The following is a 21394-nucleotide window of genomic DNA, read 5'->3' on the forward strand; positions in this document are numbered from 1 at the left end:
TTAAGTTCCTGAAACCCCTTACCCTAAAACCCCTACCCTATGCACTTACCCCTTAAATTAACCCACTACTGTAAGCACTAAAACCCCTTAATTTAACTCTCTGTCCTAAACAGTAATTAAACTTAGCAGGCGAATTCCACAGGAGAATAAGGCGGAGCACAGCAAGAAACTTGGGGGCTAAACACCAGTAGATGAAGGGTTAAAAATGCTTTATTCCATGGTAGACATCATGGTGTGATGGCAGTTAAAATCTCTAACCTTGGCAGCGGCTGGGTTTCCAGCGGCAGATTGGCTGTGGCCGATCACCGGCGGTGGCGGGACCAAATGTCCCATTCCGTCTGTTTACACTTGCTTCATGTCGCGTAATCGGGGCACGTTTTCTCTGATCATCCTTCAAATACTTAACATATTTTTATCCCCTTGGATTATTACATTTTTAACAAGTTTATAGCAACAGTAAAACATCTGTATTTTTTTACCATTCAGGTCTGAATTGCATTGAAATATTTGAGGCGGTTCTGACAACTTGCTACAGAATGGCGGCAATGGAAATCGAGTTTCTCAGAGATCAGGGTAAGCCAAAGTTTTTGTTGTTTACATTGCTTCTTAATAAATCCGAAACTAGCACTAAATATAACCTCTGATCTCCAAGTCGATGGGGAGCGCAACCATGAAAAAGAAAACATACATCTGATGGTGCAATATGTTCCAGATATTAGGAGGTATCTCCCCAGTGCCCATGAGAATGGTACTCACAGATTCCAAACACTTTAAGTGCACGTAAAGGTACCTTTTTAAAGGGTTTCTCAACGTTAGCCTCAGAACAGGATGGTCAGGAAACACATATGGATGGAACCTTCATAAAATAAAGGACCGGACATAGCATAGACTGATATGACACTTTATAAACATAGAAAAAATGTTGAGATACACTCACGGTGCTAAAACAATTAGGGTAGTTTTATCCAATGATCTACACCGAGGGCTGGAACCCGGAGTGTTTTCTCCCTTCCGCGGTTCAGCTCCGCCGGCGTCTCGCGTCTCCGTGCTTCCCGGTTGTAGTTTCTCGGATGTTTGAGTGGCAGACGGTTCTTTCAGAGAGCGGGCGGCAGTGTGTGTAGTATCTGCTTCCCCATAAACACTCTACGTGTTTCACCCACGACAAGTTTCTTCTGAAGAAGCACTCCGGGTTCCAGCTGTCGGTGTAGATCAAACTACCCTAATTGGTACGGGCAGTGGCCAGGCCGGCTGCAGCTGCCTCGCGGCGCCGAGTGCCCAAGGTGGCAGCGCCCGGAAGGACCCCCTTCCTACCTCGTGGCGCCAAGTGCCTAAGATGGCGGCGCCCGGAAGTAGAGGTAGGGGGGGGGGTGGGTCTGTGTCACTGCCGGGGAGTTGGGCATTGCGCTGTCCCCGGGGGCGGGGCGGGGGGGTGATGATGATGATGATGTGTCCCCCTTCTGCCCGATCACGGTGGCTGCCTCCCTGCCACTGGGCGCCGCCACTGCTCCCTTCACCTCACAGACCTCAGAGGCGCCACAGCTGCACCACCCTCTTCCGCCTCCTTACCGCCCTCAACACACCTCGGCGCGCACTTCACCCTCACCGCGCCCCCTTAACAGGCTGGCGGGGGGAGCAGAGCAGTGGCGGCCGCAGCGGGGCTGACTGTCGTCACTCCCCCCCTCCCCGTACCTCCCACACACCCTGCCGCCTCCCCAAAGGTTCCTCTCCGCGTGAGGTGGGGCGGATGCCCAACCGCTATCTTCATGCCGCCTGAGGTGTGGGGGATGCCGGGACGCTAACAATTTGCATGCCGCTGCCACGTGAGGTATGGAGGGTGTGGTGGGGATGCCGGCCTGCCCTCTAGCTTCATGCCGCCGCATGACATATGGGGGATGCAGGGGGGGAATGCCGGGCCGCCCGCTATCTTCAGCCCGCCGCCTCCGGTATGGGGGGGGGGGGCAGTCACTCACTCCTCACCCACCCAGTCAACCACCCACCCACCCAGTCACTAACGCACTCACCCACCCAGTCACTAACTCACTCAACCACCCACCCAGTCACTAACTCACTCAACAACCCACCCAGTCACTAACTCACCCACCCACTAACTCAACCAGTCACTCACTCCTCACCCACCCAGTCACTAACTCATTCACCCACCCACCCAGTCACTAACTCACCCACCCACCCAGTCACTAACTCACCCACCCAGTCACTAACTCACCCACCCACTAACTCAACCAGTCACTCACTCCTCACCCACCCAGTCACTAACTCATTCACCCACCCACCCAGTCACTAACTCACCCACCCACCCAGTCACTAACTCACCCACCCACCCAGTCACTAACTCAAAGTCACTAACTCACCCACCCACCCAGTCACTAACTCACCCACCCAGTCACTAACTCACCCACCCAGTCACTAACTCACCCACCCAGTCACTAACTCACCCACCCAGTCACTAACTCACCCACCCAGTCACTAACTCACCCACCCAGTCACCAACTCACCCACCCAGTCACCAACTCACCCACCCAGTCACTAACTCACCCACCCAGTCACTAACTCACCCACCCACCCAGTCACTAACTCACCCACCCAGTAACTCACCCACCCAGTCACTAACTCACCCACCCAGTCACTAACTCACCCACCCAGTCACTAACTCCCCCACCCAGTCACTAACTCACCCACCCAGTCACTAACTCACCCAGTCACTAACTCAAGTCACCCACCCACCCAGTCACTAACTCACCCACCCACTAACTCACCCACCCACCCAGTCACTAACTCACCCACCCAGTCACTAACTCACCCACCCACCCAGTCACTAACTCACCCACCCACTAACTCACCCACCCACCCAGACACTAACTCACCCACCCACCCAGACACTAACTCACCCACCCACCCAGTCACTAACTCAAGTCACTAACTCACCCACCCACCCAGTCACTAACTCACCCACCCACCCAGTCACTAACTCACCCACCCACCCAGTCACTAACTCACCCACCCACCCAGTCACTAACTCACCCACCCACCCAGTCACTAACTCACCCACCCACCCAGTCACTAACTCACTCACCCACCCAGTCACTAACTCACTCACCCACCCAGTCACTAACTCACTCACCCACCCAGTCACTAACTCACCCACCCAGTCACTAACTCACTCACTCACCCACCCAGTCACTAACTCACTCACCCACCCACCCAGTCACTAACTCACCCACCCACCCAGTCACTAACTCACCCACCCACTAACTCACCCACCCAGTCACTAACTCACCCACCCACTAACTCACCCACCCAGTCACTAACTCACCCACCCACCCAGTCACTAACTCACCCACCCACCCAGTCACTAACTCACCCACCCACCCAGTCACTAACTCACCCACCCACCCAGTCACTAACTCATCCACTAACTCACCCATCCACTAACTCACCCACCCACCCAGTCACTAACTCACCCACACACCCAGTCACTAACTCACCCACCCACCCAGTCACTAACTCACCCAGTCACTAACTCACCCACTCAGTCACTAACTCACCCACCACCCAGTCACTAACTCACTCACCCACCCAGTCACTAACTCACCCAGTCACTAACTCACCCAGTCACTCACCCACCCACCCAGTCACTAACTCACTCACCCACCCAGTCACTAACTCACTCACCCACCCAGTCACTAACTCACTCACCCACCCAGTCACTAACTCACTCACCCACCCAGTTACTAACTCACTCACCCACCCAGTCACTAACTCACCCACCCACCCAGTCACTAACTCACCCACCCACCCAGTCACTAACTCACCCACCCACCCAGTCACTAACTCACCCACCCACCCAGTCACTAACTCACCCACCCACCCAGTCACTAACTCACCCACCCACCCAGTCACTAACTCACCCACCCACCCAGTCACTAACTCACCCACCCACCCAGTCACTAACTCACCCACCCACCCAGTCACTAACTCACCCACCCAGTCACTAACTCACCCACCCAGTCACTAACTCACCCACCCAGTCACTAACTCACCCACCCAGTCACTAACTCACCCACCCAGTCACTAACTAACCCACCCAGTCACTAACTCACCCACCCAGTCACTAACTCACCCACCCAGTCACTAACTCACCCACCCAGTCACTAACTCACCCACCCAGTCACTAACTCACCCACCCAGTCACTCACCCACCCAGTCACCCACCCACCCAGTCACTAACTCACCCACCCACCCAGTCACTAACTCACCCACCCACTCACTCACCCACCCACTAGCTCACTCACCCACCGACTAGCTCACTCACCCACCCAGTCACTAACTCACCCACCCACCCACCCAGTCACTAACTCACCCACCCAGTCACTCACCCACCCAGTCACTCACCCACCCAGTCACTAACTCACCCACCCAGTCACTAACTCACCCACCCAGTCACTAACTCAACCACCCAGTCACTAACTCACCCACCCAGTCACTAACTCACCCAGTCACTAACTCACCCACCCACCAGTCACTAACTCACCCACCCAGTCACTCACCCGCCCAGTCACTCACCCGCCCAGTTACTCACTCGCCCAGTCACTCACCCGCCCAGTCACTCACCCGCCCAGTCACTCACCCACCCAGTCACTCACCCACCCAGTCACTCACCCACCCAGTCACTCACCCACCCAGTCACTCACCCACCCAGTCACTCACCCACCCAGTCACTCACCCACCCAGTCACTCACCCACCCAGTCACTCACCCACCCAGTCACTCACCCACCCAGTCACTCACCCACCCAGTCACTCACCCACCCAGTCACTCACCCACCCAGTCACTCACCCACCCAGTCACTCACCCACCCCGTCACTCACCCACCCAGTCACCCACCCAGTCACTCACCCACCCAGTCACTCACCCACCCAGTCACTCACCCACCCAGTCACTCACCCACCCAGTCACTCACCCACCCAGTCACTCACCCACCCAGTCACTCACCCACCCAGTCACTCACCCACCCAGTCACTCACCCACCCAGTCACTCACTCACCCACCCAGTCACTCACTCACCCACCCAGTCACTCACTCACCCACCCAGTCACTCACTCACCCACCCAGTCACTCACTCACCCACCCAGTCACTCACTCACCCACCCAGTCACTCACTCACCCACCCAGTCACTCACTCACCCACCCAGTCACTCACCCACCCAGTCACTCACTCACCCAGTCACTCACTCACTCACCCAGTCACTCACTCACCCAGTCACTCACTCACTCACCCAGTCACTCACTCACTCACCCAGTCACTCACTCACTCACCCAGTCACTCACCCAGTCACTCACCCACTCACTCACCCACTCACTCACTCACCCACTCACTCACTCACCCAGTCACTCACTCACCCAGTCACTCACTCACCCAGTCACTCACTCACTCACCCAGTCACTCACTCACTCACCCAGTCACTCACTCACCCACTCACTCACTCACCCAGTCACTCACTCACTCACCCAGTCACTCACTCACTCACCCAGTCACTCACTCACTCACCCAGTCACTCACCCACCCAGTCACTCACTCACCCACCCAGTCACTCACTCACCCACCCAGTCACTCACTCACCCAGTCACTCACTCACCCAGTCACTCACTCACCCACCCAGTCACTCACTCACCCACCCAGTCACTCACTCACCCACCCAGTCACTCACTCACCCACCCAGTCACTCACTCACCCAGTCACTCACTCACCCACCCAGTCACTCACCCACCCAGTCACTCACCCACCCAGTCACTCACCCACCCAGTCACTCACTCACCCACCCAGTCACTCACTCACCCACCCAGTCACTCACCCACCCAGTCACTCACCCACCCAGTCACTCACTCACCCACCCAGTCACTCACTCACCCAGTCACTCACTCACTCACCCAGTCACTCACTCACCCACCCAGTCACTCACCCACCCAGTCACTCACTCACCCACCCAGTCACTCACTCACCCACCCAGTCACTCACTCACCCAGTCACTCACTCACTCACCCAGTCACTCACTCACCCAGTCACTCACTCACTCACCCAGTCACTCACTCACTCACCCAGTCACTCACTCACTCACCCAGTCACTCACTCACTCACCCAGTCACTCACTCACTCACCCAGTCACTCACCCACTCACTCACCCAGTCACTCACTCACCCAGTCACTCACTCACTCACCCAGTCACTCACTCACTCACCCAGTCACTCACTCACCCACTCACTCACTCACCCAGTCACTCACTCACTCACCCAGTCACTCACTCACTCACCCAGTCACTCACTCACCCAGTCACTCACTCACCCACCCAGTCACTCACTCACCCACCCAGTCACTCACTCACCCACCCAGTCACTCACTCACCCAGTCACTCACTCACTCACCCAGTCACTCACTCACCCACCCAGTCACTCACTCACCCACCCAGTCACTCACTCACCCACCCAGTCACTCACTCACCCACCCAGTCACTCACCCACCCAGTCACTCACTCACCCACCCAGTCACTCACCCACCCAGTCACTCACCCACCCAGTCACTCACTCACCCACCCAGTCACTCACTCACCCACCCAGTCACTCACCCACCCAGTCACTCACCCACCCAGTCACTCACTCACCCACCCAGTCACTCACTCACCCAGTCACTCACTCACCCAGTCACTCACTCACCCAGTCACTCACTCACCCACCCAGTCACTCACCCACCCAGTCACTCACTCACCCACCCAGTCACTCACCCACCCAGTCACTCACTCACCCAGTCACTCACCCACCCAGTCACTCACCTACCCACTCACCCACCCACCCACTAACTCACTCACCCACCCACTAACTCACTCACCCACCCATTAACTCACTCACCCACCCATTAACTCACTCACCCACCCATTAACTCACTCACCCACCCATTAACTCACTCACCCACCCACTAACTCACCCACCCACTAACTCACCCACCCACTAACTCACCCACCCACCCACTAACTCACCCACCCACTAACCCACCCACTCACTCACCCACCCACTCACTCACCCACCAAGTCACTAACTCACCCACCCACTAACTCACTCACCCACCCATTAACTCAACCACCCACCCACTAACTCACTAACTCACTCACCCACTAACTCACTCACTCACCCACTAACTCACTCACCCACCCATTAACTCACCCACCCACTAACTCACTCACCCACCCATTAACTCACCCACCCACTAACTCACCCACTCACTCACCCACCCACTAACTCACTAACTCACCCACCCACTAACTCACTCACCCACCCACTAACTCACTCACCCACCCACTAACTCACTCACCCACCCACTAACTCACTCACCCACCCACTAACTCACTCACCCACCCACTAACTCACCCACTCACTAACTCACTCACCCACCCACTAACTCACCCACCCACTAACTCACCCACCCACTAACTCACTCACCCACCCACTAACTCACCCACTAACTCACTCACCCACCCAGTCACTCACTCACCCAGTCACTAACTCACCCACCCAGTCACTAACTCACCCACCCAGTCACTAACTCACCCACCCAGTCACTAACTCACCCACCCAGTCACTAACTCACCCACCCAGTCACTAACTCACCCAGTCACTAACTCACCCACCCAGTCACTAACTCACCCACCCAGTCATTAACTCACTCACCCAGTCACTAACTCACTCACCCACCCACCCAGTCAGTAACTCACTCACCCACCCACCCAGTCAGTAACTCACCCACCCACCCAGTCACTAACTCACCCACCCAGTCACTAACTCACCCACCCAGTCACTAACTCACCCACCCAGTCACTAACTCACCCACCCAGTCACTAACTCACCCAGTCACTAACTCACCCACCCAGTCACTAACTCACCCACCCAGTCATTAACTCACTCACCCAGTCACTAACTCACTCACCCACCCACCCAGTCAGTAACTCACTCACCCACCCACCCAGTCAGTAACTCACCCACCCACCCAGTCACTAACTCGCCCAGTCACTAACTCGCCCAGTCACTAACTCGCCCAGTCACTAACTCGCCCAGTCACTAACTCGCCCAGTCACTAACTCGCCCAGTCACTAACTCGCCCAGTCACTAACTCGCCCAGTCACTAACTCGCCCAGTCACTAACTCGCTCACTCCCTAACTCGCCCACTCCCTAACTTGCCCACTCACTAACTCGCCCACTCACTAACTCGCCCACTCACTAGCCCACTCACTAACTCGCCCACTCACTAACTCGCCCACTCACTAAGTCGCCCACTCACTAAGTCGCCCACTCACTAAGTCACCCACCCACTCATTAAGTCACCCACCCACTCACTAAGTCACCCACCCATTCACTAAGTCACCCACCCACTCACTAAGTCACCCACCCACTCACTAAGTCACCCACCCACTCACTAGGTCACCCACCCACTCACTAAGTCACCCACCCACTCACTAAGTCACCCACCCACTCACTAAGTCACCCACCCACTCACTAAGTCACCCACCCACTCACTAAGTCACCCACCCACTCACTAAGTCACCCACCCACTCACTAAGTCACCCACCCACTCACTAAGTCACCCACCCACTCACTAAGTCACCCACCCACTCACCAAGTCACCCACCCACTCACCAAGTCACCCACCCACTCACCAAGTCACCCACCCACTCACCAAGTCACCCACCCACTCACCAAGTCACCCACCCACTCACCAAGTCACCCACCCACTCACCAAGTCACCCACCCACTCACCCAGTCACCCACCCACTCACCCAGTCACCCACCCACTCACCCAGTCACCCACCCACTCACCCAGTCACCCACCCACTCACCCAGTCACCCACCCACTCACCCAGTCACCCACCCACTCACCCAGTCACCCACCCACTCACCCAGTCACCCACCCAGTCACCCACCCACTCACCCAGTCACCCACCCACTCACCCAGTCACCCACCCAGTCACCCACCCACTCACCCAGTCACCCACCCACTCACCCACTCACCCACCCACTCACCCAGTCACCCACCCACTCACCCAGTCACCCACCCACTCACCCAGTCACCCACCCAGTCACCCACCCACTCACCCAGTCACCCACCCACTCACCCACCCACTCACCCACTCACCCACCCACTCACCCACCCACTCACCCAGTCACCCACCCAGTCACCCAGTGACCCACCCACTCACCCAGTCACCCACCCACTCACCCAGTCACCCACCCACTCACCCAGTCACCCACCCACTCACCAAGTCACCCACCCACTCACTAAGTCACTCACCCACTCACTAAGTCACCCACCCACTCACCAAGTCACCCACCCACTCACCAAGTCACCCACCCACTCACCAAGTCACCCACCCACTCACCAAGTCACCCACCCACTCACCAAGTCACCCACCCACTCACCAAGTCACCCACCCACTCACCAAGTCACCCACCCACTCACCCAGTCACCCACCCACTCACCCAGTCACCCACCCACTCACCCAGTCACCCACCCACTCACCCAGTCACCCACCCACTCACCCAGTCACCCACCCACTCACCCAGTCACCCACCCACTCACCCAGTCACCCACCCACTCACCCAGTCACCCACTCACCCAGTCACCCACCCACTCACCCAGTCACCCACCCAGTCACCCACCCACTCACCCAGTCACCCACCCACTCACCCAGTCACCCAGTCACCCACCCACTCACCCAGTCACCCACCCACTCACCCAGTCACTCACCCAGTCACCCACCCACTCACCCAGTCACCCACCCAGTCACCCACCCACTCACCCAGTCACCCACCCACTCACCCAGTCACCCACCCACTCACCCAGTCACCCACCCACTCACCCACCCACTCACCCAGTCACCCACCCACTCACCCACCCACTCACCCAGTCACCCACCCAGTCACCCACCCACTCACCCACCCACTCACCCAGTCACCCACCCACTCACCCAGTCACCCACCCACTCACCCAGTCACCCACCCACTCACCCAGTCACCCACCCACTCACCCAGTCACCCACCCACTCACCCACTCACCCACCCACTCACCCAGTCACTCACCCAGTCACCCACCCAGTCACCCACCCACTCACCCAGTCACCCACCCACTCACCCAGTCACCCACCCAGTCACCCACCCACTCACCCAGTCACCCACCCAGTCACCCACCCACCCACTCACCCACCCACCCACTCACCCACTCACCCACCCACTCACCCACTCACCCACCCACTCACCCACTCACCCACTCTCTAACTCACCCACTCTCTAACTCACCCACTCTCTAACTCACCCAGTCACCCACTCTCTAACTCACCCAGTCACTAACTCACCCACCCACCCAGTCACTAACTCAAGTCACTAACTCACCCACCCACCCAGTCACTAACTCAAGTGTCACTAATCCCACCCAGTCACTAACTCACCCACCCAGTCACTAACTCACCCACCCAGTCACTAACTCACCCACCCACCCAGTCACTAACTCAACCCAGTCACTAACTCACTCACCCAGTCACTAACTCACTCACCCACCCAGTCACTAACTCACTCACCCACCCACCCAGTCACTAACTCAAGTCACTAACTCACCCACCAACTCACCCAGTCACTAACTCACCCACCAACTCACCCAGTCACTAACTCACCCACCCAGTCACTAACTCACTCACCCACCCACCCAGTCACTAGCTGAGAGACCCCGCTCACTAACTCACTTACCCGCCCTCACTAACTCGCCCGCTCACTCACTCGCCTGCCCGCTCACAAACTCACCCGCCCACTCACAAACTGACTAACTCACCCGCCCAGTCACTAACTCACCCAGTCACAGAGAGAGGGCAATGGGGAGCAGAGATAGGGGGTGAGTGGACAGAGAGGGGGAGCGGGACCATTCAATCCCGGGCAACGCCGGGTATATCAGCTAGTAATATATATAATAACTAAATCACTATACACACACACAAACACACACACACACACACACACACTGGGAAGTAGGACATTAATTTCTGTCAGTGAAATCACAGCAGCTTAAAAACAAAATGTTCTCGTGTCAGAAATAAGCCCATGAATAATCTCCTGTGACTTGTTACATTCTCAAACAGGTTAAAGTGAACTGACAAACATCGCTTTCACTTTTTCTTCATTTTTTTATATAATGACACAAAATATTCAGAGGCATAAACGCACAAAAATAGCAAATTTAATGCAAATTTGTTGTTTGAGTAATGTTGTACTTGTAATATGTTCCTTTTTGCATCCAAACTGGTCAGATTTGGGTAGTGATAGTGAATGTATGTGTAACAATGCGCTCACCACAAACAAGGCGTGACCGCGAGGCCGAGGTGGGGATTTGATTAAACGCCAACTCGGGCGCGTCTGGAATCAGAGATACTCACAGTATGGAACGGTAGAAGGTTGGATAAAGTTATAATTTTCCTCCCTTTTTTTTTTTTTTTTTAAACATAATTGATCATTAAATAGACCTCGCCCATCTTAAACTTAACTGGCATGGAGAGGGGCTTCCGGTGACGTCACGCGACATGGCCGCGTTCTAGGAGAGTCCTATGGACCCCGGAGCATAATTTAAAGAATAAACATTCTCCCCCTTACCTTTCCGGACCCAGCTCCGGCACACTGCAGAGCCCCGGAGAGCCTGATTCGGGCGATCCGACAGGCAGCTCGGGGAGACCCCCCTGTGAGGCGCGGGCCCGACGGCGAGAAGGGGCGGCGTGGCACTGTGAGCCCCGTGAGGTCTGAAGCCGGGGAATCGGCGGCAGAAGGGGACGAAGCTCCCCCTGCACCTGAAGTTAAAGGGACGCTCACAGCAGCCTCCCGCGGCGCGAGCGGTAGGAAAATAAATAAATCCAGGATCTGAGGGGCTGTGAGGGGGGGGGAGCGCTGGGAGGAGGTGAGCGCTGGCATAGTGGCTGAGAGGGAGAGGCGGCCATCTTAATGGGGCCCCACGCGGAGGTACCAGCACCCCACAAAGTGCAGTAACAACAGAGTCCCTGCCTAGGGAAGAATTTCCACTGCTACCAGAAGCACTAAGTCTCATAGCACTGCAGCTGCCCTGACACAACACCACAGAGTAAATAAATAAATAACTTTGTCCCGCTCCCCCATAAGGACCCCCAGGTGCCTGCACCGCCCTTACGTCTCGCCCCCCCTGGACCACCACCTTTCCTCAAACGCTTTTGGCTCCAAGCAAACATACCTAGAAGGGGGAACACCGCGGCAATGCAGTCGCGTCAGAAAAAAGCCTCAACTCCGGCGGTAACTAAATACTTCCCGCCGACACAGAGAAGCCCAGGCGCAACGCCTGACAACCAAGATGGCGCTAACACACGCGGCTCCCCCACCTCTGCAAGCGACCGCCACGACCGTGGAGAGGTAATAACAAAAGCCCTCCCCCCCTCTCCCCTCCCCTTCCCCCCCTTCCCTCCCCCTTTCCCCAAGTGTCCCGCAGTAAGCAGACCAGGCATGAGTGCTCTAGTACTTTGTAAATATTAGCCCTGTTAAATGCTATGTGTGCACTATAGAATACAAATCCTCTGAACGACCAATTTGAACCGGCCCCAGCCCCCCCCTGTCCCCGCGCGCCCCTCCGACACCCCCGTCTGTCCCCCCGCCCTTGCCTCCTCCCCCCCCCTTCATGCGACTACCACGCGCCTGCCTGCGCACCCATCTCCACCCCCCACGACCATAAATCATATTGGTGCCCACCTACCCCACTAGTAGCTAACGAGCGGACACGCGGGCACTTTAGTAAATAACACAACTTGAGGCGCCGCTGCCACCCCCCCCCCCCCCCCCTGCTCCACGCGTGCCCCCAGGCGCGGAAGTATACAAGCTCGGCACAATCTCCCCACCACTAGGCTTAAAAGTAAAAGCTGACATATAAAGGCCGTCCCACCCCGCAATAAAGGCACTACCAGAAACGACATGATGCAGACAGGAGCCACAAACAAGACGCCGGCTAAGAGACCTACAGACAGCCCTCCTCTGTCAGCAAATTAGCTCTTTAGAATAGGCACTGTATAAGATAGCTGTGTGTTCATTATGGTTTATGAATGTTAGAGTTTAAAAAAGTTAAATATGATGTTTATGTCAGAATGTTTATCCAGAGGGACTCGTTGTTATAGCTAATCAGCCATGCTGGGAAACCACTGTTTGCGTTACCTGAATGTATATTTATGCAGAAGATCAACGGTTCCACTCGATCATCACGGGCCACCCCTATCCCACTAAGGAGCACCTATCCTTCCCTCTTTCCCGCCCCCCTTTCCCCCCCGCCCCCCCTCCCTGTCTCTCCTCTTCCCTGTCGACTATATACACACAGGGAAAATGATTCCGAAAAAAAACACTAAGGGGTCCACACCCTCCTGGACGAGACTCCCGGGTCTACCCCCCAAGGACCCTAAGTCCGAATGCCGGTGCGCAAACCCGGCTACACTCTATTGGGGGCGCCCTCAGGCCCCCATCCTCTATCTCTCTGCCTGCTGGTGCTGTCCCAGCAGTCCTTTACCCCTCCCGCTCACCCCTTCCCCCTCCACCCCCCCGACACCGTTGACCCAGGTCCAGACAATAGGCCACCCTCTTCCACTAGAGATGTACTTTCCTACCCCTCAGGCACAGTAATCAGTCACGGTCCCCCGGTTGGGAAAGGGGTGATTCGCAAAGACCCCTTCGGAGATAACAAAAATGGCTAGCCAGGCCCCAATCAAAGTTATCTCCCTTAAAGTTAAAGGACTACAGAGTCACAGGAAGAGAAAGCTAGCTCTCCAGGAGATGAAAAGATCCCAAGGAGATATATCTTTCTCCAGGAGACACACTTCACAGACCACGAGCCGCCTAAAATATTTAATAATACATTCCCGCTGGGCTATTATGCCTCGTTCAGTAGCAAGAAATGAGGGGTAGCCATCTTAATCCGCCAGGGAACTCCATTCAATTTTGTCAAAAAAGTTTCAGACCCAGGGGGTAGATTTTTTGTGGTATATGGCTCACTGGCAGGCACGGCAATTGCCCTGGTCAACCTCTATGCTCCAAACGAGAACCAAGCAGAGTTCTTGAAAACAGTCCTAAACTTAATCGACCCTACCTACCTATCCTCACTGATAGTGGGGGGCGATCTAAACATGGCCTTAAACCCACTGGAGGATAAGACACTCCCTCTTAACCGCCCACATACGGTACTATCCCTAAAGATGGGTACAGCATTTAGAGCAATAATCAAAGAATTTTCCATAGTGGACGTTTGGAGATCCCAACATCAGGGCCAAAGGGACTATACCTTTTACTCCGCACCCCACCAGACCTATTCTCGCATTGATTACCTCTTTACAACCAAGAACGTCTTGGATGCCTCCCAAAAAACGGATATAGGCCCGATCACATGGTCGGATCATGCCCCTATCTCTTTAACTCTCTCAGTTCCGTTCACAAAGTCGAGCGCATTTAACTGGAAACTAAACGATTCATTATTGAATCACCCGGAAATAGAGAGGGAAATCAGGACAGCCCTATCAGAGTACTTCAGGAACAACTCAGGTTCAGTCCCATCCTCGGCAGTACTATGGGAAGCCCATAAGGCAACCATCAGAGGTACTTTTATCTCCATAGCATCCCATAAGAAAAAAACCAAGGCAACATTACTCAAAGACTTGACAGAGAAAATAATCAAACTAGAACAGCAACACAAATCCAACCCCTCGGGGAAAATATACAAAACCTTAACAACCGCCAGAAACGAGTTGAAAAGATCCAACTCGAGGATGTCGAAAAAGCCCTTCGATGGACTAACCAGAGATACTATGATAAGGGCAACAAAGCTGACAGACTATTGGCCAGTAAATTAAGAGGGGTACAAAAGAGGTCCCAAATAACTGCGATCAAGAATAGGTCAGGTCACATATTATATAATGACAGACACATTGCGGAGGAATTTACCAAATTTTATACCAAATTATACAACCTCAGAACCCAAGAGGAAAATAATAGAGCATCAAGGCTTACGGCAGTCTCGAACTATTTAGATAGCTGCAACCTCCCATCCTTGACGGAGAAGGAGAACGAGACACTTAATGGGAAAATTACAAAAGAGGAATTGGCAGATGCGGTAAAAGCTCTAAAACTATCCAAAGCCCCCGGCCCTGATGGATTCACAAACGCCTACTATAAGAGGTTTCTCCCGTCCCTATCTCCTTACTTACTGGACTTGTTCAACTCCTTTATGGAATGTGACCCCATACCAGCATCAATGTCAATGGCTAACCTAGCAATAATCCACAGAGGGGAGAGACCCAATGCAATGTGGGAGTTACCGCCCCATATCGCTGTTGAACAACGACCTAAAACTATATAGCAAAATACTAGCAAACAGATTAAACCCCATCCTACCCAGACTTATCCATAACGATCAAGTGGGATTTGTCTCGGGCCGTCAGGCTTCGGACAACACCCGCAAAATTATAAATATAATAGACCACATTAACCTTACAAACACCAAGGCAGTTCTCCTGAGCTTAGACGCAGAGAAGGCGTTTCACAGAATCAATTGGCTATTCTTAGACAAAACCTTACAAAAATTTGGCTTCAAGGACTCATTCCTAGAGGGGGTCCGAGCACTGTACCAAAATCCATCGCAGCAATCAAACTCCCGGGAGGCACAGCGCAGAGATTTCCAATAACGAATGGTACAAGGCAGGGCTGTCCTTTGTCCCCTCTCCTCTTCGCCCTGACGATCGAACCCCTGGCGGCCAAAATACGCGAGAGCATAAACATTCAGGGCGTACCAATTGGAGATACAAATTACAAAATCTCGCTTTTTGCCGACGATATAATACTGTCACTAATCCACCCTCAAACATCACTTCCCAACCTACATAAAGAATTGGTGGAGTTCGGCAAAATTTCGGACTACAAAATGAATAATGACAAATCAGAAGCCCTACACTTAAATGTAGAGAAGGGGAAGGATCGGTGGTCCATCCGCTCCGGAAAAAAGGTTAGAACTCACCAGCATAGAGGTTAAAAAATACTATTTATTAAGCTACATAAAAAACAAACAGCACAGACAGCGTCAGGACTGGAGCTGGAAGGAGGGAGAGCAGAGCGGTGATCTCCTGTGAGTCGCGTGGACTCCACACCGGGCAGGATTCGGCCAGGGCTAGGGACTGAGTGAGTACCTCGTGTTCCCTATTATACTAGCCCTCTCTTGCTTTACCCGTTACCTTTATTGCAGTCCTTTAACCCGTTACCTGATATCCCGGTGTCAACTCCGTTTATCATTTATTTACTATTTATGTTGCCCTGCTTGGCACCAATTACCTTTGCTCTTGGAGCTCATACACGGTTGTTGCTCTCTACACTTAAATGTACCAAAATCGGAAGTTAATTTACTGAAACTGAACTTTAATTATAGATGGAGTTCCTCATACATTAAATACCTGGGAGTGAATGTATCAGGCAACTACCAATCACTGTACAAATATAATTATCCGGCCCTATTCGGGAAAATCAAAAAAGATCTGGACAAATGGGAAGACTACCAGATCTCGTGGATCGGAAGGATGATCTCGGTAAAAATGAATATACTCCCCAGATTGCTATACTATTTCCAGACACTCCCGATCCATGTTCCCAGCCCTGAACTTAAGAATATCCAGAATAAAATGTTTAACTTCATCTGGAAGGGCAAAAGGCCCAGGGTGGCCAGATCTGTCCTCCTGACGTCAAGAGGAAGAAGGGGCCTGGGTGTCCCAGATATCACAAAGTACTATTTAGCGGCCCAGTTGAGGCAAGTCGTAGTGTGGAACGCAGACCCGGGTCTCTATTGCTGGCGAGATATTGAATCCCACTACGTAAAAACGCCTTCTCTGCAGGCCCTCCTTTGGTGCATAGACAAGGGGGATAAACCACCCCGTAGGTTCGACCTTGGTGCCACCAGACACACCTGGGAAGTTTGGCGGAAATGCAGATCAAAGTTTAAACTAACTGCTCCAGGCTCGTTGCTTACTCCGATCCACAAGAATCCACATTTCCCCCCAGGATGTGAACCAAAACAGTTCGACTACTTCCGTCTGAAGGGGGTTAGGGTGGTTGCCGACCTACTGAGCGATGGAAGGCTGCTCAACTTCCAAGAATTACGAACAAGACACGAGGCCCCAGAACTGAGCCCATTTAAGTATCTCCAAATTAGACATTTTCTCCAAAAATTGTCCCCAAAATTTGAGTATCCTCCCCTCACCAACTTTGAGAGACTCTGCCGAACTAGTACACATCAAACAGCATTGATCTCTAACATATACGCTGGTATGGAGAGAACAGCAGGCCCCTCCACTCACGACTACATGTCCAAGTCGGCGGCGGAACTAAGTATAGACATAGATAGAGAAGACTGGGAGGATATATGGGACGCTGCTTCAGGAACTTCCATCTGTACCACAACAAAAGAGAATATCTACAAAATCATGTTCCACTGGTATCTTACCCCAGTTAGATTGAAGCAAATCTACCCCCTGGCCTCAGATCTATGTTGGAGAGGCTGTGGACAGAGACGAGACATTGCCCACATTTGGTGGTCATGCCCAAAAATCCAAAAATTTTGGCTTTCTATCCAAACTTTAATCCAAGAGGTAACTAGCCTCACATTAGCCCTAGATCCACTGACCTTCCTCCTGGGCAGGCCAATAGAGGAAATTGACCGCCCGGTAGGAAAATTAATCTCCTCCATCCTTACCGCGGCTAGGTGTGCTGTGGCATTCTCCTGGAAAAAGATCTCTCCCCCCTCCATTCAGGCGGTTAAGAGAAGAATAGACGACGTAATGCTTATGGAACGTCTGACAGCGTTTCTCAAACGCAAGACTACAAGTCATTACAAAATCTGGGAGCCCTGGGAGACTCACTGACACCCGAGAGAATCCGATAGGAGAAACTATGACCACTCAGGCCACAACCTGAAGGGACGCCAGGGTCAGCGGCACAGGGGAGGACCCCCCCCCCCCTCTACCCCCCCCCCCCCCCCGCTCTCTTTTTCAGACCTCTCGCTCCCCTGGTCACCCGGTGACCCAGAGGTCGCGCCACTCTTGGCGGTACACACACCCCCCCCCCCCCCCAACATGGAAAATTTGAAAATCAAAGTGTATTAGGATACTGTGATGTGAAATTTGCCTGTAAACTGGCCTGTTTCCTAATAAAAATGTTAAAAAAAAATTAAAAAAAAAAAACCTTAACTGGAATGTAGATTTGATTATATAGCTGATGTGTGGTGCACTCACGAAAATGTGATCCGTGCCATTTGTGCTCAGCAAAGGGGGTCCCACTTCATAGTGGATGAAAAAAGAATCCAAAGGATTTATTAAAGATGGATCAATGTTTCGGTCTGCTTGAGAGCCTTTGTCATATTGAGAGAGGCCCGCAAGTGGACCGAAACATCGATCTATCTTTAATAAATCCTTTTGGATTATTTTTTCATTAAGACCATTTGAGTTCCGACTTCTTATTCTTCTGGATAGTACAGCAGATTTGATTTACATGTTATATACCTTTAGTAAGAATATTCCCAGATTTGGCACTTGCATTTAGAATGGCAAATATTTGACATTTCAAGGTTCATATTTAATGATCTTCATGCATGGCCGTAGGTGATTACTTTATATAGCAGGTGATTTAATCAGACTGGGATCTAGATAGATTTGTGTTCTCCAATAAAGGGTTTACGATTTACTTTCACCAATACATAGGTGAGCTATTAATGAGTTGTGTGTGAATGGTGTTTATTTTCTAAAACAATAAAGGAGAGTAGAATTGTGAGTTCAACTTGTGAGACAAGATAAAGTTTTAAAATTGATATTCGACCAATATTTTGCTTGAATAAATAATACAAGAGCTAATTGTGAGCTTTATGCAGTGTGCACATAGTGGAATTACAAATAACCAGGTAGAAGAACATTGTTCAAGTATAGTGCTCTAGTGACAAAGTTTGTAATAAACAATAATATCTTGATTGAAGGTCATAGGCTGGGTTTAAGGTGTATATATATGAGTGAGGTATATATGGGTGAATATATATGTCTGAGACCTGAATAAATGTCCTGGTGAGTGTGGGTAATGGAGATATATGAGCCTCACCCCCTCACTGCCAATATGGACTGGTACTGACAATTAGTAATAGCACCAATAAAATACCTCTGTGTACTGTTTAAGGTACAGACTCACGTGACCTTGCCCATTGTGCCTTCTGGAATGCGTGCTTCTGCCAGTTGAAATGATTCAGGTAGCCACAAGTGTAAAGATGCAGCGCACAGCAAAGAACTGAATCCACGGGACAGCAGCAGTTTGATAAAAATATTTATTTAATGAAAAAACATGGTGCAGACAGGTATGGGTGCAGGGAAAAAAGCCTCTGTCTCTAACGCGTTTCACGCCTGTGTGGCGCTTCGTCGGAGAGTACTTTCCAGGTCTTTGCTGTGCGCTGCATCTCTACACTTGTGGCTACCTGAATTACAAATAACAAACATTTAATGATAAAGGTTTGCGAATAGATTTAGATAGTGGCATATTCAGGGATGTGGGAAAAAAAGGGATGTGTTAATAGTGCTCATTCTCTAAAAACTACTTAGTGTTACTAATATACAGTGATAAATAACAAAAAACTTATACATATAAGCCAGGCTGCTGAGAAAAAACTGACCTATACAAATCAGATACAATAACATATAACAAATAAATCCGGCGCCTGAAACAATAATTGATTATCAACAATGTGGAATCTGAAAATACAGTATATAAAAGTCCAGTCTTGATGATCCGGTAATCTTCAGATATACCACACGAACAGTCTCGCAACATGTGGAAAAAAAGAACACAAGAAATAGCACTGCGTATAACTGTTGAAACACGACTGGCATAGATAATACTAACATTAACAAACTGACACACTGACAGACTAACAATACATCTAGACAACACCTAATGATAAGCTGAAAAACTATTTATTAAAATAATAAAAAGATGTGTACAGGTATATAGTCAGGAATATACTCTTGTATTGTTCTCTGATTTTTAATAAATATCCCATTTTAATAAAATGTAAAAAAAAAAAAAATGAGAGAGAGAATATATGAGAATGAATATTCTTGTATGCTCAGGTCTGCAACCTCACCTTTCACCATTATCACACAGCACTTCCACTGCTGTAAGGGATTCTGGGAAATGACATGCAAATGATGCCACTTTTTGCTTCAAAACCATTTTAAACATGGTATTGGTATAGCCCACTCGGCCCAACCGAATGGAATATTTTGATGTATATAAAATATTGTCAGTTCACTATATTTTATGCCTACAGTAAAGCCAGCGAAAGCTACTGGCCCATAAGGTATGTTAATGGCTGGTGGGTGAGAGTGTGTCTACAGTAAGCCCACTGATCAAATGTTTCCCCCCTCACCCTGATTAAGTATTCTAGGGCGGGGAAGAGCAGGGTGTGGGTACTTGTATTAAGTGTCGTGCTTCACACCTCTGGTCAGAGTTTCCCGGCCAGAATCCCAAATGGCAGACTTACAAACACCAACCTTGTAGTGTGGGGTTCATGAAATGGGACTCTGACCAGATGATTGTGCACATGTGCTAGCTACCTGGGGGCAGGTACTAGATTGCTTCCCACGTTAGCTGGCAAAAGGTAATTGGACCCAGGTAATTGTTTTCCAATGCCTGAGTCCCAATGTTGGGGATAGAGCCCAAATCACATAAAAACAATTGTAAGCTCTATGCCCATTGTCTTCGTTATTTTACCTGAATGATGCCTGATGAACTGCTAACCCGAATCCTGGTTATTTCATTGTCCCTTCCCTAAGTAAGTGTATATATTCTGTTTGTTATTTGCCCAATATTGCGTGTCCACCTGTGTTTTAAGGAATAACATCTCTTTATTATATCACAGTCGTATTCAATTCAACCCAGTTATTTGGCGTATATTATAACCCTGTAAGCTACCGTGACAGTGGTGTTGGGATGTACTGATTGGGTTAACACTGCACTTTATTATTTCTAAATGTCATGTTGTTTTCATTTGTGGAAACATTTGGTTGATTTCTGACCCCACATCAAGTTACTCACATATTTGCATAGGATATACATGATTTGTGTGCTTTAGACAGCCTCCGCTGTGTATCTAACGTCTGGGATCAGATGCATTGTAAATTCTTCTGTATTTGATACACATTTCAAATGACCTGAAAATTGCAGGGAACTCTTTAGGGATGCCCGGGTAACCCATGGATTCCTAGGAACCCCTGTTGAAAGACACTGCTGT

General features: G+C 51.5%; 1 protein-coding gene across 4 annotated transcripts in view; it reads left to right on the plus strand.

Moving 5' to 3' along the window:
• The window catches only part of SCLT1 (sodium channel and clathrin linker 1), a 179667-nt gene that overhangs the window by 1301 nt on the left and 156972 nt on the right, over nucleotides 1–21394 (plus strand). For all 4 annotated transcript variants that reach the window (XR_012803959.1, XM_075615377.1, XM_075615368.1 and 1 more), the window contains exon 2: nucleotides 487–573. Coding sequence is in view for 3 of the 4 variants with exons in the window: in XM_075615377.1 (XP_075471492.1) it covers nucleotides 537–573 (37 nt within the window). In the remaining variant the exon portion in view is untranslated. The remainder of the gene's footprint in view (nucleotides 1–486; nucleotides 574–21394) is intronic.

This window comes from Ascaphus truei, chromosome 1 (genome assembly GCF_040206685.1).
Source record: "Ascaphus truei isolate aAscTru1 chromosome 1, aAscTru1.hap1, whole genome shotgun sequence".
In the NCBI taxonomy this organism is placed as follows: Eukaryota; Metazoa; Chordata; class Amphibia; order Anura; family Ascaphidae; genus Ascaphus; species Ascaphus truei.